Consider the following 14,214-nt stretch of genomic DNA (forward strand, 5'->3'; position numbering starts at 1 on the left):
GGGGGGGGGGGGGGGGGGGGGGGACTTAACAACTACAACTCCTTGAAGTTGATACAAGCAGCAAACAGAAAGGACATTGTTGCGTGGGAAGGGGGAGAGGGAGGAAGGAGAGGGTTTTTGTTAAAGGACCACAATAATCAACCTCATTGTATATGGACAAAATTTAAAAAATAATAATAAATTTTTTAAAAAAGAAAAAAAATTAATAAATAAAAATAAAAATAAAAATAAAAATAAAAAAGGGCCGGCCCGGTGGCGCACTGCTACAGTGCGCCGCTTGGGAAGCATGGCTGCGCTCCCGCTGAGGGTTCGGATCCCACATACAGACCGGCCGCTCACTGGCTGAGCAAGGTGCAGGCGCAACACCAAGGGTTGCGATCCTGTTGCCGGTCCCGGTCCGGTACGGGCACGACACTGAGGGTTGCGATCCGTTGCCGGTCACAAAAAAAGACAAAAAGGAAAAAATAAATAAATAAATAAAAATAAAAAAAAAATAAAAATTAAAATAATAAAATTATGTACCAGTAAGTAATATACTAAAACTCCATAATAGTGACTATTTGAGGAAAAGGTCCCACATATTAAAGCTAATATAATAGCTGCTGTTTACTGAGGGCTTACCATTGTGCCAATGTGCTTAAATAAGTATTTAACATATATTATCTCATTTAATTCTAGTAAAACTTATGAAGTTAGTACTATTGATTCTGTTTCACAGATGAAAAAATTAAGATTCAGAGAGCTTAATTAACCTGCCCAAAGCACACATTTAGTCTGTGGCAAAGCTGAGATTTGAAATAAGACTGATTATGTACCTCATCAGTTAGGTACATAAAGTTACACGATCTGATCCACATTATAAATACTTCTGAGTAGAGGTGGCTACTTGTAAATATAATTGTACTGAATTTTCTCATACCTAGCACTAGATCACTCAGGGCCAAACTTCTTCCCCAGACTAAGCTGAGTCATCCTATTTGCATTCTCTTAGATTCTGCCTTTTCAAGGTGATAAGCAGATAATATAGTCTAAGATAGTGAATAAGCCCTATAATACAGTGAAAAAACAGTGAGACTCGGGCCGGCCCGGCGGTGCAGGCGTGACACCAAGGGTTGCGATCCCGTTACCGGTCATGAAAAAAGACAAAAAGGAAAATAAAACAAAAAAACAGTGAGACTAGAATTGGAAGATCTTAGCTCTAGTACTGGTTCCAATATTTACTAGTCAAGGGGTCCTAGGCAAGTCACTTCACTTTTTTTTTCTGATTAGTCACCTGACCTAACTAACTAACTAACAAACCTAATAAAATACTTTCTGCCTTCTGCAAAGGATTTTTGGATGCTCAAATGAGATATGACATGAGATACTTTGCGAACTATAAAACCCAAAGGGTATTATTCACTTAAGAGAACCAGAAGGGCCAGACCGGTGGCGCATTCGGTAGAGTGCGGCGCTTGGGAGCGCGGCGGCGCTCCCGCCGAGGGTTCGGATCCCATATAGAGACCGGTCCGCTCACTGGCTGAGCGTGGTGCGGGCGCGACACTGAGGTTGCAATCCCGTTGCCGGTCGCGGTACGGGCGTGACACCGAGGGTTGCGATCCCGTTACCGGTCACGAAAAAAGACAAAAAAAAAAAAGAGAGAGAACCAGAAGAGGATATCTCCCAAATGAAGTCCTTATTCTTTTCCCCTAAGACATACTCACATATTAACAAATAATCTACCTGGAGACAAATGTCATGTCTAACATGGAGAAATGGAGAAATGGTGGGAAATTCAGGACAAGTAAGAAGGAAGGGTGGCATACCATAGGAAACATGTTTTTGGGCCAAGCAGAACCTTGCAACATTAATCAAAAAATCAGCTTAACCAAAAATATCCACTTAACACAGTGATTAAGCAATGAGCTTAAGCAATGAGTTCTAACAGTTTTCTGCTGCATGATGCTAGCAATTCCTCCTATACTTTATTATGAACACATTAAAATCTTTTAAGAGAAAAGATAGTTTGGTTAATACCTTATTCCAGCCGCTGGCATGAACTGTGGTCTCCAGTGTACATTCCCGATATGCCTGATATGTCACTGGCCTGTAAAGATTTTTTTAAAAGTCTGTGTCACAAAGAAGGAAAATTCTAAATTTCCAGATGAATAAAAATACAGTCACTAATCTGTTGAACTTGGAGTGACAAGGATATTCAACATATTGTTTTGTACAAGACATGGTTTTTAACATTTGATATGCATTTTTTTTCAAGCATTCAATAGGCTGAAACACATGCTTGGGAAAATAGTAAATAATATGACAAGATAAATGTATATTCTAATAAATTTTTTACAACTGCATGGAACTTATCTGGCAGGATTTCTATGCTGCAGATAAATACTTGGGCTATTAATATAGAATAAAATAATAACAAATAAAAAAATGATCTCAGTGAAATTAAAAGCACAATTTTAACTTTTTTTAAAGGCAAAAATTCTAAAATATTTAAAAACTAGAGAGATATGTCACTGGATGACTTCAAATTGAGGATATAAGGAGCTGGAATAAACAAGGGTAACAAACGAAGCCCAATTTTTAACTTGGAGTCTTATGATATAAAATCCTGGAGGGCAGAGAGATAAGCCTTTCTGATCACTTGCATGTAAGTCCCAGTCATACCAAAAGCTCAAATCACTGAGTGATAAGAACAATGCTCACTAGGGCCGGCCCATGGCTCACTCGGGAGAGTGTGGTGCTGATAACACCAAGGCCACGGGTTCGGATCCTATATAGGGATGGCCGGTTAGCTCACTGGCTGAGCATGGTGCTGACAACACCAAGCCAAGGGTTGAGATCCCCTTACTGGTCATCTTTAAAAAAAAGAAAAAAAAAGGAACAATGCTCACTTACTCATTGAAGGAGTTTACTATATTTCAAGTATTGGTTTCATGTGTACATTAAAAAACAAACAAAAAAACTTTGTTCCAAGTAATACATGAAGGCATTAATAGCTTGGATAATAGATTTAATAAAATGTACCTCTCCTCTTTTTGGGCAAAGTTTTAACAGACATGTGAAAAAGGGTGGAGGGATACGGGGGCGCACCAAATCCAAGAAGCCAGAGTTTGACAAGGATCCTCTGACTTGACACGATGCTTGCAAGGCCTCATCGTGGGAGGAGGTGCCGCCTTTCCACCCTCATTTTTTGGAGCTTCGTGTGCTTGCTTTGTCTTATTGTATTCTATTCCTTACTGCCTCATAATTATCGCTCTGGGGGGATTGGGAGTGGGATTGAGAATCATACCAGAGTGCTTAACCACACTTATGACACTCCTGGGAGTTATGGTCATGGGTTTTCTGGAGATGGTCTGTGGCAGCTAGGACCAGAAGGGGACAACGAACCTATGTAAACATTTACCTTGTCTGCTTCCTGAAAGGATTTTTTTAATGCAATTAGTGAACATAATGGAGCTGTTATTGAAAATTTACTCAAAAGTTGCTAGGCAACATAACTACCACTATACCTAACTTTCTCGCCTCAAAGAGTCAAACATAAACTTTCTTTTCCTCCTAGAAATATAGATTCAAGTTAAGTTTTAGAATATCTTCATAAGGCCTAACACATTATAGGATGTAGTAGGTAAAAAGAAAATCTTAATTTTATATTACAATATGTTTTAGTAATGAAAAAATATTGAAGGGAACTTTGACTTCCTGCTTGCATCTTTTAATAACGTCATACAGAGTTCAATGTAATGTAGATTTAACTAAAGTAAATGTAACAATTGATGATTATCTGGGACCAGTGGGTTGTAATGTTCTTGTTCAAAGGAAAGAACATTGTGGTTGTCTTTTCTGGGAACATATTGTAGTATTATTTTTCTTGGGAACACATGTTACTCATAAAAAGATATTATGATATTGTTCAATGATTATTTTGCCTCTAAGAAAAGATATAAAAAGTGTGTGTATGCTTCAATAAAGTGTCAGCATTCAGCAGATCTCTTGAGTCTGTGTGTTTGCTGTCCATTCCATTGCCGATGCTGCCCTTCCTCCCTTTTGGGGGATTATCAGTGAGGACCCCACGACCCCTGTGCTAGGGCTGGACCCTGGCAGAGGGAGTCTTGCTTCTGTAGGATTATGTAATCCCATTCCATAAGTATTTTCTGTCTGACCAGTCTGGTCTGGATCTCTCCAGCCTACAAATATTTAAGATTGATAACAGCTACCATTTATTGGTTGTCTCCTATGTTAGGCTTTATATTTTTATATATTTATACTTGATAATATACAAATATTACATATATCATTTTACACAATGGGAAACCAAAACTCAGAAAAGCTAAGAGACTATCTCAAAACCTCATAACTGCCAAGCAGTAGTGTGGGAATTTACACTCTGTTAGATCTGGCTCCAAAGCCATGCTATTCCCATTTCAAGTTAGAATTTTGATATATGCCATGATAATGTCTAGATGCCACATGTGGCTAAGCATTTAAAATGTGGCTAGTGTTGTGCTAAAAGTGTAATATCACAATGAATTTCACAATGGCCCAAATAAAATATATTATTAAAAATTTTTAAATTGATTAGATTAGCTAGCCAGTTAGCTTACTTTGTTAGAGTATTGTGCTGAAAACACCAAGGGACTAAGGTCAAGGGTTCAGATACCCTTACTGTCAAGCAACGCCCCCACTAAAATCTTTTTTTTAGTGGCTACCAGAAAATTTTAAATTACATATATGTGACTTGCATTATATCGATTGCACAGCACTGGTCTAGATATTTCAGAAAGCAGTTTTGGTTTATATAAAATCAATGCTACAGTGATGCGGAAAGGAGATGAGATACCAGGGAGGACCTTTATAATGATGAGATGTACAGACTTGTACAGAGAATATACTACACTTCCTGACATCACATTTCCATTAAAGTCAGCTTAGTATTTTTTTTAGAAGCCTTGGGCTAAATACTAGATTCCTGTAAAACTTGAATTTCAGCAGACACTATATAGTCTACCTACCTATATTTTCCCTGAAGCTTTACTTGTGTAAATCAGTCCCTTCACTTCCTTTCCTGAACTATTTGATGCTACTATGGGTCACAGTAGTCCTTACTGGTAGTATGCCTATCAGGCTAAAGTACTTTAGCATCTTTCAGAATGAAACATGATGTGAAACATTATATGTACAGATGTATATACAAATATAAGATGCAGCAGATTAAAACATTCAAAGGAAATCTAATATACAGAAAAGTAAGTAGCTCAATAACCAGCCCTACCTAATGTGCTATTAGAAAAAAGCAAAGAAATAAAAGGGAGGGGGATACCTTTTGAAATTGCTGGTGTTCTTCTACATAAAGAGTTGAGGATTAATTTCCCACTTGAACAAAGCCATTTAGGGGAATAGGTGGTATTTTCAACTTTGAGATATTGCCTTCAACCTGTATAATATTTCTAGTTCATCATCAATTAGTTATTTTCAAGGCATTAGTCAACAGAGCTTAAAACTTTCAAAAGTAGATTTCTGAAAAAAACATATTCATACACAGACCTGATTTTGATATGCAACCAGTTTCAAAACTAATTATATCAGTATGCAGTATTTGGGAAAAAATAAATATTCATCCAAGCCAATTTTCTTTTTTTTTTTTTCTTTCCTTTTTTGTCTTTTTTATTGACTGGTAACGGGATCGCAACCCAGCAACAGGATCGCAACCCTCGGTGCAACGCCCGCACCGCGCTCAGCCAGTGAGCAGACCGGTCTCCACATGGGATCCGAACCCTCAGCGGGAGCGCCGCCACACTCCCAAGTGCCGGACTCAACCGAGTGCGCCACCGGGCCGGCCCTGAAAACAGAATCTTTTGCCTACACCTCTCACTTAGTTATTTTACCCCAAGTCCAATAGCTTTTACAATTTTTTTTTGAGGGGGGGAGGCAAAGCAGCAAATTTCTTTCCTCAAATCTTACATGTAACATCAATATACAAAATATATGAAAGTGTAGGTGTTCTGGTTTAAGAAGGTGGAAAGGTCCTAATGAGCCCCACCCACTTAATCTATCCTCACCTCTTCAGCGGCACCTGCAGCACCACAGTGCCTGAGGCTCTATGGAACACTGAAAACCACTGCTGTCAATCCAAATTTCCTGTTCAAGTTTTATGTCCCAACACCCATATCCTTCTCTCCACATGTATTTTTAAACTTCTCATGTAAGGTTAAGAAAAGTCAAATATGATTTCATTTCACTGCCTAAGTGTACGTAGGATTTTTACATTTGCTCATTTCATCAGAATACTACACGGAAACAAATTGAATTCTCTTGAAAGCCAAATTGCTTCCTTCTAACAACTGGAAAACTATAAACTATGCCTACATGAACGTAAGGAATTACTTTGCTACAACAGTAATTTGGCATCTGAACTGTGGCCCTTTTAGTGAAGAACAGCCTTCATCCTGTTTTATAAAGTCATCATTCTTCATTAAGACAAATATTTTTTTCTAATTCATACCAATTCCTTAATGATTCTCAGCAAATAATTAGGGGAAACTGATTTTTAAGATTTTACAATAAATGATTTGGTTCTATTTAATATACTTTCATTATTGCTAGCTTCTTGCCTTTTGCTTTAATATTGTCAGGACCATAGCTAGGACAGAAGTTCCTACTATAAGAATGTGGTAGTTCCATAGGCAGATGTGCAACCCCAAAATTTAGCAACATCTGGGATACAGACATAATTTTAAATACAGATATCATGTTAACCCTATTTTACAAGGCACAAAACCCTAGACATTATATTTATGTTGGTTACTAGAGGGAAAGGTAGTAAAAAGTGGTCAGGCAAGTAAAATAGCTTGTATTTACAACTCAGTAAAAGGATTTGTTGAAATACTTGATAGTTCAACAAGTAAATACAAATGATCAAATCTATGTTGGAACACCTAACTCACTGCTTTGATGCAAAGTTATCATTCAAAACACAGAGATGCTTTGGGAAAGAAAAAGAAAAAGTGAAGAAAAGTGAGAAAAGAAGCAACACCGTTCACCTAAAACAAGCCTTAACCAATCCAGCGCTGCATGAGAGATCCAGAGACTACTTAGAGAAGCACATTCCCACTCAGCAATGGTAACTCACTGGCTGAGGAGCATTTGCAATGCTTTATGTAGAGGCTCTTTCAATTCCCGTGACACTTTTTCTCCAAGGTGAGCCAAGCAGTCTTCTATTGAGCTTTCTGGGTTAGCAGGGCTGAATACTGGAGAAGTGTGACGGTCAAAGCCTGTGCTGGTAAAGGCTGAAGACAGGGCAGAAGAAACACCTAACTTAATAAAGATATCAGAAGTTGTGCTATAAAAGCCCAGGAGATTAAGACATCTACTATTAGGAACAAGCTAATAGTTATATAATCATTACAGGTATTAATCTCTCCTGGAACACCAAAATTGATAGGTCCTATATTTAGAGGGTTTTTTTAAAAAAGGAAAGGTTTTAATGAAAAACGTTAGTTTTAAGAGAAGAAAATGACTAAACTGACATGTTAAAATACGCTAACCAATTTGGTTTATTACTACTGACCAATCTACTTTAAGAATGATAAATGAGAGGAAACCCCTGGCTCTATCATCCTTCTCTTAATTGTTTTTACCTCTATGAATGTGGCACTTCTTAAGCCAACTTCAAATCACTTTATTACACCTTAGAGGATGACTTCATTGCTTTCATCCCCTTATTAATAAAACAAACTTTCACACTCAATATTCCTGCACATGGATAAATTTTAAAACTATGAAGGTTATAGAAGTATACAAATTGAACATGGAAAAAAGCAGTCATAAGCTATTCCTACTCAGTTCAAACTACTAGCTTTCATCTGCTTCCTAACCCAATGTTATAAAGACTCAGCCATCCCCTAACTGCAGGAATAACTGGCAAAATAACTGTTGTTCCAGGGTACAAAATAGATGCAGAGCATAAAATCCCAGTAAAGCAAGGAGCGTGCACCCACTCCCAAGATTTATCAATCACCTTCATAAAATATTTACTGTATTCATCTGAGACTTGCTCCTAGAAGGCTGCAAATTTTATTATAACGTATGGATTTCTTTATAAAGTGCTTGCCTCCAAGAAAGAAGCAAATGGCTGCAAAGTTTGCAAATATTTTGTTGTCTAAGCAAACTTGAGAGCATCCATTCTAATGATCAGCCTTGGATAATATGGGGTTCAATAAGTGAACTTTGTTGAATACAGTAACTTTTATTACTTTTTTCCTTTCTGCCGTCTGCCCATTTTACTACACAGCAGTACTGTTATCAGAATATGGATGAAGGCTTAAAAGAGAATTAGAAATTTAATCGGTTAAAAATGTTGATAATGGAATATAAAAGAGAAGACTAACATTAGGTTTCTGGATTATTTGTAAATTTCTATTCATATTCTTTCTCTACTGATTTATAAACATGACTTATAATTGTGCTCATTAAAAATTATTGGGCAATATATGTCCACACAAAAACCTATACAAGAATATTCATAACCGCATTATACATAATCAACAAAAAGCAGAAACAATCTAAATGTCCATCAACTGATAAAATGTGAAGGCTGGCCGGTTAGCGCAGTTGGTTAGAGCACAGCCTTGTAAAACAAAGGTCAAGGGTTCAGATGCCCATATCAGCCAGCCCATAAAAAATAAATTGAAAAAAGGAAAAAAAAAAAAAGTGGTATATCCACACGATGGCATATTATTCGACCATAAGAAGTAATGAAGTACTGATACCTGCTACAACATGGATGACCCTTGAAAACATGCTAAGTAAAAGAAGCCAGTCAAAAAAGACCACATAGTGCATGACTCCATTTATGTGTATGTCTAGAACAGGCAAATCCATAGAAACTGAAAGTAGATCAGTGGTTAGTGGGAATGGGAATGGGAAGTGACTGCTAATGTGTATAGTGTTTCTTTTTGAAGTGTTGAAAGTATTCTAAATTTAGATTGTGATGATGGTTGTACAATTCTGTGAATAGACTAAAAATCACCGAATTATGCATTTTAAATGGATGAATTTTATGGTGCATAAAATATATCTCAATAAACCTGTAAAAAAAAAAATATTGGGCAAGATATTCAAAGCAGTGTCATTTATGGAAGGCAAAACAGGGAATAACCCAAATGCTGCTGTCAATAATAAGGGAACAACTGAGTAAATATCACTCAGTGAATGGAATTTCATGCACTTAGTAGAAAGATACCTATTTTAAAAGTTTATGATGTAAGAACGTTAGTGTAAAATATGTGGCTATAAAATTACATGTACATTTTTTTTTTCCTTTTTGTCTTTTTTACTGACCGGTAATGGGATCACAACCCTCGGTGTCGCGCCCGTACCGGGGACTGGCAACGGGATCGCGCCCCTCAGTGTTGCGCCCGCACCGCGCTCAGCCAGTGAGCGGGAACCGGTCTCCACACCGCGCTCAGCCAGTGAGCGGGAACCGGTCTCCACACCGCGCTCAGCCAGTGAGCGGGAACCGGTCTCCACATGGGATCCGAACCCTCGGCGGGAGCGCCTCCGCACTCCCAACCGGCGCACTCTCCAGTGCGCCACCAGGCCGGCCCTTACATGTACATTATAATTACAACTATCTATAGCATATATGCATGCAAAAAATGGAAGAAACTTTCTTACTTTTTTTCCTTTAATGTTGTTATTACTTATAAAGGTACTAAACACAAATCAAGCCATATTGAACAGAAAGGACATTAACATGATCATTTAGTCCCTTACTTAACACCACAAAAGGCTATATCTAAACTGTTGGGTATAGTTGGGAAACTTTTACAAATACATCCCCCAGGAATGAAAAAAAGCAACCTCCTAATTTCACCCTTATAATCCTAAACCAGTGACGTTGTCTAATGCTGAGAACATTGTACTGTGAAAATCAAATTAAAGCGACACTAAACAACAAACAGAATCTGCTAATTAACTAGGAAAATAAGAACAGACCTTCAGAAATTTCTTTGTCCAGGGATTTTAGCTCTTCTTCAATTTCAGTTTTAACTTTTAATAAAACTTCTTGATCCAGAGATTGTGAAGCTACATTTAGTTGAACCCCTGAAATCAACAAAAAACCATTACCATTGAAAGAGAAAGAGACAAGCTGTTAGAAAACAGTAGTATTCAAAATCAAAACTCATTCTCAAGGCTAGGGAGGCTAGAGATACTTTTTATAAGGGAGGCTAGAGATACTTTTTATAATAATTAAGGGAAAAAACCCTTGGGCCTGTGTACTGAGAGTGAAGTCTCATAAAAATAGAATAGAATAAGCCTCCATCTTTCCAGATGTTTCTGCCTGGAACAGGAAAAAAAAGGCAGAACCTTCAGAAACACATTAACTCAACAGGAGAGTGAGAAAAGACTGGCATTAATATGCATAAGTCCTTTCTTTTTGTATACAATGTATTCTTTATAAAAAAAAAAAAAAAAAAAAAAAAAAAGGGGGCCAGCCTGTGGCTCACTTGGGAGAATGTGGTGCTGACAACACATTCAAGGGTTCAACAAGTCAAGGGTTAAGATCCCTTAACCGGTCATCTTTAAAACAAACAAAAAAAAGTATGAAAGCTACAAATGATAAAGCCAAATAAAAGAATGGTGTTATTTTAGTGGTGGTGAGAGAAGTCCATTCTTTCCACTTCAAATTATACAGATCCCTAATTGTACCTCACTTTTAGACACATTTTTAAATGTACACTTCTAGCATTTTATACAATTTTCTTTCTCCCCCCCCCTCCACATTTGAACACAACTTGATAGCTGCTTAAATCCACAAAGCATACAACTGAGGCTAAAGATTCATCACTTCGGGCATAATGATTTGTCTCCATGGTATTAGATTTGTAAGACTTATGCTCATCCCCAGTCTCTTATGTTTATTACTGGTACTTCCATTTTTCCACTAATTTTTTAAAATGCAACAAGATACTCATATATCTGTGCAAGCACTTGTGTAAGAAAAAAAAAAGAAGATATTGCTGAACCACTGTCATTTGACAGTCTAAAATCAGATTAGTCAGTTTTAACAATGTCGATGCTTAATAATAATAGCCAATACCAAATGCCAGGCACTATTCTAAGCACTTTGTATGCATAGGTATCTATGTACATATGTACACACACACACACACACACTCACTCTCTTTCATTAAATCCTCATAATAACTCTTTGTGATAGGTACTATTATTATCGTCATGTTGCAGGTAAGAAAACAGGCATAGGGAAGAGACCTGATCATGCACAGACAGCAGAGCTCAGATTAGTTTAGTTTCAGGGTTTGGGCTCTTAACCACTATACAACACTGCCTCTCAGCATGCTTGAAAGTACAGGCTACATAATAAACACCCAAAAGTCCAGTACTGCCTCTATGATAATGATCTCCTAATCACAGCAGTTCTTAGGCTTTTTTGGATTTTAGCCCTTTAGAGAACATGAATAGAATAACGGCTCCCCTTCCCAGAACATTCAGCAAACAATTTCAGGGCATTCATGGACTGTCACAGGACCTTCACAAGCCTTGGTTTAAAAACTTCACTAATTATCACTTAACTCTCCTTCTTCCCTTCCTGGACCCCACATACCCATGCTCATTGCATAGCACAGTCCTCTTTCATTTGGTTAATGTGCTACAGTTTTGTGTTATTGTGCAACCTGACAATGCGAAGTGGTCAATGATCAGCACTAAAGGGCCAGGGAGGTCAATCAAGAAGAACAATCTAGGCATGAGGGGGGAAATTTATCAAAGAAAAGAAAGATACAAATCTTTTTAAGAGAATAGACCATACATAAAAGGAGAACAAAAGTTTCTCCTGAAGGTTCTAAGTGGGCAAATTTTGGGGTATGGCAGCTTTTAAAGCTTATAGCTTTAAAAAGCTTACATAAAGTGCAAGTTCTTGCAACATTATATTCTTTCATAAATAGATAAATTTTTCTTCTTGTTTCAGATGACTTCAGTACTGTAGAGCAAAGATTTCCATTTAAACAAGAAATTTTTGATAAAAAGAGTCAAACCAACTGACACTCAGCAGAATTCACATTCCTGGGACATAGGCCAAATTCACAATCATACCGATAATCCTGGCTTGGTTTTTACCGAAGGCATTCAAGAAGTCAGTATAATTCTGAGCCATTCTAGGAATCTGGTTCATTTCTGGGACTTATATACAAGCTTATCTGAACACCCAGAGGATGCTGAATCAAATACTTAGTGACCAAACTTTAGTTAAACAAATTTTCATCTCCCTGAAGACCTGAGATAAACAGATTGTTACAGGTGACAAGTCCCTACTTGGGTGAAGGGGAAGGGCCCTGAGGTCAACTATACTCTTCTCCTTTGCAAGATTCTCAGCAAAAGGAAAAGCAGCAGGATTTGGGCCATCAAGTTGTAGACTTGGGCCGGCCTGTGGCTCACTCGGGAGAGTGTGGTGCTGATAACACCAAGGCCACGGGTTTGGATCCCATATAGGGATGGCCGGTTGCTCACTGGGTGAGCGTGGTGCTGACAACACCAAGTCAAGGGTTAAGATCCCCTTACCAGTCATCTTTTAGGGAAAAAAAAAAAAAAAGTTGTAGACCTACCTACTAGTCATTCATTAACTGAAAAAAATTTTAATGAGTACCTGCTATTTATCAGGTATAGTCCTGAGTATCCAACTACCACAAAAATGAATACGATTTGTCCAGCCCCTGAAACTGTTTACAGTGTAGAGTTCAGAAGGTACAGGAAGACAGTTAGCGTTTACAAGGTACCTGTTATTTAACAGGTACTGTGGTAAATATTTCATATGGGTTATTTTATGTAATTTCCAAGTCATCTTTATGAGGGATGAAATAATAGTTCCATTTAAAGAAGAGGAGGGGCTAGCCAGTGGCTCACTTGGGAGGGCAAGTAACAGATAACACCAAGGTCAAAAGATCTGGATCCCCTTACCAGCCAGCTTCCAAAAAATAAATTTTAAAAAATTTAAAAGGAAACTGAAGTTTGGATAGGTTGCATAACTACTATCAAAGAGATGTATTTGAACTCAGGTCAGTCTCACTTGAAAACCATTAATCCAGGATTTGTTCTTCTCATCTTCTGGCTGGGTGGCCAGGAAAGAAATACCTCAGGAACATTTCTGACATAAAGTTGTTTAGATCAGTGATAATAATGTCTTTTGACACTGACATGCATAGTCTCTTATTTAATCTTCACTTCATACAATCTGCAGTTCAAGAGAAGGCCTGTTATCACCAACAGATTTACATTCCTCATCTTAAGAAAACTATGAATATACCAGAAGTATTGGGCACAAGGTATTCTCATGCACTAAAAGCAAAAGGAAGGTCTTGGCTTTTAGCACAGAATGGGAAACAAAGGGGGAAAGTCTGAAGGAGAAAATCAGACCAGACACTTGACAATTTTCTCCTGCCTCAGATATTTGGAGCAGAGTTTCATCATTTAATCCAGAACACTGAATTCAGATATGACACCCCTCTCATTCAGAATATATTTACAGTCACATATTTTTAGAACTTTTTCGGTTGTTTACATCACCATTTTCTACCACTCACAAGTTTTATAAAGAGAAAGATTGGTTGTTTATATGTTTTCATTTCTTGCATGCAAATTAAAGAATTCCAAATTCAAAGATGGGCCTTGAATTAATTAATCTTATTAATTAAGGTCAAGAAACTTGATTATTCTAGCATCTCTGGGTCTTTAAAATATCTTTGAAAAACAAAAGGTTAAACATTTCTATCAATCACAGGTTTTGATTAATTTTCAACTTTCAAAGCTGACAAAAATAATTTTCCTTTAGGCCACATAAAACGTTTTCCTTATGAGCTGAGACTAACCAAAATAAAATTCAGACGCTTAAAATAGTTTTTTTGTGTGGAAAACATAAAATTCCTTAGGTGTTTCTAGCTGAAGTGCAACAGAAAGGATCCTCCATGCCATGGTCACCACACACTTTGAGAACAACACTTCACTTATTTCTGCCCATATAAACACCACTTTACTTGTACAGATAGGCTTTTAATAAATCTCAGATATTGTGTATAATTATAATTGGTTTTCCTTTTAGAAATAATTTGTAGTTTTTGCGTGGCTCTGATTAATATAACTGTACCAATTAATATAACTGTACTAGGTAAAGTGACCTCCAGAATATATTGTGACATTATTAAAAGA

The 14,214-nt window shown here is 37.3% G+C and overlaps 1 protein-coding gene across 6 annotated transcripts in view; it reads right to left on the reverse strand.

Annotated features, from left to right (window-relative positions):
• The window catches only part of BCL2L13 (BCL2-like 13 (apoptosis facilitator)), a 91,234-nt gene that overhangs the window by 34,917 nt on the left and 42,103 nt on the right, over nt 1–14,214 (reverse strand). For 2 of the 6 annotated variants that reach the window (XM_008578182.1, XM_008578189.1), the window contains exons 3-5: nt 9,991–10,098; nt 7,124–7,280; nt 2,017–2,086 (exon numbers count right to left, since the gene is read on the reverse strand). In XM_008578182.1, the coding sequence (XP_008576404.1) occupies nt 2,017–2,086; nt 7,124–7,280; nt 9,991–10,098 (335 nt within the window). Of the gene's footprint in view, nt 1–2,016; nt 2,087–7,034; nt 7,281–9,990; nt 10,099–14,214 lie in introns of those variants that run through there. The other 4 variants (XR_550892.1, XM_008578197.1, XR_550890.1 and 1 more) reach the window with 3 other exon arrangements.

Source organism: Galeopterus variegatus, unplaced genomic scaffold, assembly GCF_000696425.1.
Source record: "Galeopterus variegatus unplaced genomic scaffold, G_variegatus-3.0.2 Scaffold73, whole genome shotgun sequence".
In the NCBI taxonomy this organism is placed as follows: Eukaryota; Metazoa; Chordata; class Mammalia; order Dermoptera; family Cynocephalidae; genus Galeopterus; species Galeopterus variegatus.